This window comes from Notothenia coriiceps, unplaced genomic scaffold (genome assembly GCF_000735185.1).
Source record: "Notothenia coriiceps isolate Sejong01 unplaced genomic scaffold, NC01 NC01_scaffold00033423, whole genome shotgun sequence".
In the NCBI taxonomy this organism is placed as follows: domain Eukaryota; kingdom Metazoa; phylum Chordata; class Actinopteri; order Perciformes; family Nototheniidae; genus Notothenia; species Notothenia coriiceps.
Window position 1 is genome coordinate 130,975 of NW_011366124.1, and position 3,980 is coordinate 134,954.

Genomic DNA, 3,980 nt, shown 5'->3' on the forward strand with positions numbered 1-3,980 from the left:
ACCGACTGTGTGACGTGAAATTATGAGAATATCACCCTCCATCTCGAGAAATCTGACTATTATACATATAGCGTTAAGAGCTTAATTAAATAATCTGCCACAAATAAGGTACCGGATCAGAGTAACATTAAGTAGTCACGCGGCATATCAAATGTATCATATATCTCCTTATCTGAGTCATGCTGAGCCGTATCTGGCCGTGAACACTCAGTGTCACACTTGTATGCAGAGTATTATTTTAAGCACATTAAGTTGAAGGAAACATCGAGGACAAATGTAAATTAAAGTAGATCCACTCGTGTCTTAGACGGGGCAGTGGATATCATAAAAACCTGTTAATGTACGCATTAACCTTTTTTCTTTTACCAGCTGTATTCACTTGCAGGTGCAACTATGTGGCTTTTATCCTGGATAAAGTGGTTTACGTCAGATGTTTAAAGTTTTAATTTCTTCATATATTTGTCTAAATATTATAGTTGACTTATCATTCCTATCCCCTGTGTGCCTTGACTGCGCTGCGCTGTCAGTACGCTTCTCCATGTTTGTGATTGGTCGAATGCTCCAAATACCACCCCTTTCATGTGAACGCGCACCTAACTAGATAGGGCACGGCTGGCTTGAGCGATCCACTTGATAACCCGCGTCGTAGGACCGTTTAGCGAGAGCGCGTATGTTTTGGATTAGGCCAACCGGCTAACTCAAACATATCCAGGTTAGGTTGAACCAGCTTCGTAGTACAGGCCTCTGATGTGATGTTGGCTACAATTAAAACAAAACATGTTTAAAAACAGGACTGCAGGTGACTTTTCTCTACTGTAAATTCACAACATGACTTATTTGACCACTTCATTTAAACATCTTTACAATGTAAACAATGTTTCTCACCTGTTTTGATCACCACGAGGTGCAGAGAGTCGTCCCTGATGTAGGACACAGCAGCGATATCATGGATGGGCACTCTCAGGATGATGTCTTCTCCGTCGCGCCGGACTAGCTTTATGTTGTACGCCGACAAGCTCACCACGGCGTCCTGCTCCGATGTCAGCTGGCCCACCAACTGATGGGACTTCTGAGAATCACAGAGGCGCGAGCAGAGGGTAATTATCCCTGACATGATGGAAATGATAAATGCCATATCTGACAACTTTAATATGCATTCTGTCTTTGCATGAACAGAACTAATCTATTAAAAAGGAGTTCAATCTAAGACACAAAACTATTTATTTTGAAATTAGCAACCAACAAGTGAACGAAGAAGTGAAATCCTCTTTCTCAGAGACTAACCCTTGCCGTGTCAATGAGCTGCAGCACTTCTGTGCGACTTGATGGGTTCAAGTATCCTGGAACTGATGATAGCTGCCCCAAGTACTGGAAAAGAAAGAACAGTCACAAACTTATTGCCATAGCATTGCTTGAGTGAATAGTGTTTCAACATGTATTTGTATGAGGTAAGGGAGTTTATATCTCTGCTAGTCACTCACTTTGACTTCCTTCTCAATGTAGTCATTAAGCAGGATGTCAGGGTCTATACGGTGGTCGGGTTGAGAGAGTGAGAAGGTGTGGAGTGCTCTGCGCTCGGTGGCCTTCTCCTGGGCCTTCTTGTCTCTCCCCTTCTCTCCTTTCAGAAAGACTCTCTTGAACGGAGACACGATACCAGGCTGGTGAATAAAGACAAAGAAAGCAGGGTGAGACGTATTAGATGATTCTCACATGCTGCTTTCCAAAATGCAGAAGGAAATGCGACTCAATATGTGTGGATATGTAGCATTTCACACTCTCTAAATGATAAACTATTGCCATAATCTGTTTCTATGCAACAGTATGTTATAAATAATACAGGACTATTCATATCCACTACCTAGATATAATGTACATGCGATGGGCTACGCAATTGAAGCTAAAAGTGTAACGTCTGTCAGAAAAACGTCGGTTGAGTGTGGTTCTTTAAAGCCTTGTAATTTATGCTGAGCCTGCTTCCCGTGGCGGAACGGTTGCTGAGAAGTAAGACACAGCAGATGCAAAGCCTGCCCTGTTATCCAATACATGTTACTCAAATGTCAACAGAAGCATGTGCACAAGAAAGCTTTGCAAAAACTGGAGGTGTTTGCTGTGGAACTTAACATTTCCTCATCACAAATGAGTCACAAAAGAATGAATTTTCTTTAAGATATTTCTGAATATACCACTTAAAAAGTCTTCATTGCTTTACTTTTAAATGTAATGTCCTGTATCAACTGGTAACACTGCAGCACTGTTTAGGAGCTCAGTTAAGTGTGCTGCAAATGCGATTAAATAAAACCTTGATAGAGTTTGTCCATTGCATTATGCCTAATACAATACACCTTTCTAGATTCAAAGCATTACAAAGCCTACCTCGGTCTCCATGAACCCTCTCGCTAGAAGGGTCGCCTAACGCCAAACACACTGCCTGGCCACAGATGCTGCTACGCTCGCCGTCTGCACTAGTCACCTGTTGCCTCCCCTCACACAGTGACAGCTGCCAACTGGTGACAGACACACAGGATCAAACGTGATGAGGGGCGCGACCCGTCGCAGAGGAAAGGAAGTGTGTCAGCCTCTGGTTTCAGGCACAAGAGCAGGAAGCAGACTAGCCACAACTTCCTGTGATGACACGCACGCGTATATGAATATTGAAGCACTAACTGAACACACTTTGTTTTATTTTCACTTAATTATGGACAAAAGAACATGTATAGTGATAATCACTAACTCCAGGATTGTATTGTGATGTGATGATTGCTGCCTTTGTGCATCACTTACTCAGGAGTGTTACTGGAGGTCTATATACAAACATCGATGCTAACCACACGTCACATTTGCAAGGCTGTTTACACTGCAGATTCAATAATACCACAAATGCAGACAATCTGATGAAGTTCGAGCCAAATTGTGGCAAACCATTGAACAACACAACCTACAACTGGTGCATTATTTATAAGTACGTTGCTCGTGAAGATACGTACATTAACATTTAATAGCTTGTCCCTGGGAAATGGGAGACAAGAGCCACAGTAGTTGACCCAAGGGAATTACTTTAAAATAATGAAATGCCTTTTCTTGAATAAAGTCTGTTTAGTAAGAAACATACGAGAGGATGATTTGTGGCTTACTTTTGCAGCCAGGATTTTAAAAAAAAGTTCAGGTGGACTTGAGCAATTTAAATCCCATTTGTACCCAATATGCCCGACATGCATGTTTAGTTTTCTTTGAGGCATTGTGACTGCCTTTCCAGATGTAAGAAGCAGCATGGTTGTATATGCCCATTCATTTTGATCAGTTTTTAACTACTTCTGCTGGTCTGAAAGCAAGCTAATACAATATATATGAAAGAGTAGCTAATCATACCCTTACACTTTCCAGATACCTCTGACAGTTTACAGAGTTTATATATTTAGCAAAGTGAAAGTGACACTATCAGGACATCACATGAAGGGGTCTGAGCTTTCACTTGTGTCATATTTTAATTAGGGATGCACCGAATATTCGGCCGCCGAAAATTATCGGCCGAAAATGGTTAAAAAGGCCCTTTCGGCTTTCGGCCGAAAGGGTTCTTGCACCGAAAAAATATCACCGAATGTCAGAGAACAGGGTTACGTTGGTAAGCTAACGTGTTGTTGTGATGACGTAATCAAAACGCGGCGACAAGCACGGCGCGTGACCATGCTCGCGGCTGGCTCACAGCCAACATGTCTGCCGCTTGGAGATATTTAAAAATATCATAGAAAGAGGCGCGGATTGCGATTTGTAAAACGTGTTCAGCTGACATTTCTCGAGGGGGTGTAACTGCAAAGACTTTCACCACTTCGGGATTACTCCACCACTTGAAATCAAAACACCCGGACAAATATGCGGAGTAAGATCAAATCACAAGCAGTGACAGCGAGAGACTGTTCAGCGCTGCCTCTCATGTGCTTGATGAGAAGAGGAACAGACTTATGGCTGATAAAGCAGAGAAGCTA

At 42.3% G+C, this 3,980-nt stretch overlaps 3 protein-coding genes across 5 annotated transcripts in view; 2 read left to right on the top strand and 1 right to left on the bottom strand.

Moving 5' to 3' along the window:
• Positions 1-3,980, top strand: part of ipo9 (importin 9) — a 63,361-nt gene that overhangs the window by 57,754 nt on the left and 1,627 nt on the right. The gene's annotated exons all lie outside the window — the stretch shown is intronic.
• LOC104961557 (ras-related protein Rap-1A) overlaps positions 1-3,980 on the top strand; it is a 29,937-nt gene that overhangs the window by 7,439 nt on the left and 18,518 nt on the right. The gene's annotated exons all lie outside the window — the stretch shown is intronic.
• On the bottom strand, positions 751-2,507 carry LOC104961556 (malcavernin-like). Its single transcript, XM_010789863.1, has 4 exons — positions 2,374-2,507; positions 1,482-1,658; positions 1,285-1,368; positions 751-1,069 (listed from the first exon to the last, which is right to left on the bottom strand). The coding sequence occupies exons 1-4, from the start codon at positions 2,383-2,385 to the stop codon at positions 851-853; spliced, it is 492 nt and encodes a 163-aa protein (XP_010788165.1). The 5' UTR covers positions 2,386-2,507; the 3' UTR covers positions 751-850.

Excerpts from the sequence above, each read along its gene's own strand:
- LOC104961556 (XM_010789863.1), bottom strand. Across the intron at positions 1,369-1,481 it reads ACATTGAGAAGGAAGTCAAA|TACTTGGGGCAGCTATCATC; the intron begins GTGAGTGACTAG and ends TTTCTTTTCCAG. Across the intron at positions 1,070-1,284 it reads AGCTCATTGACACGGCAAGG|AAGTCCCATCAGTTGGTGGG; the intron begins GTTAGTCTCTGA and ends TGTGATTCTCAG.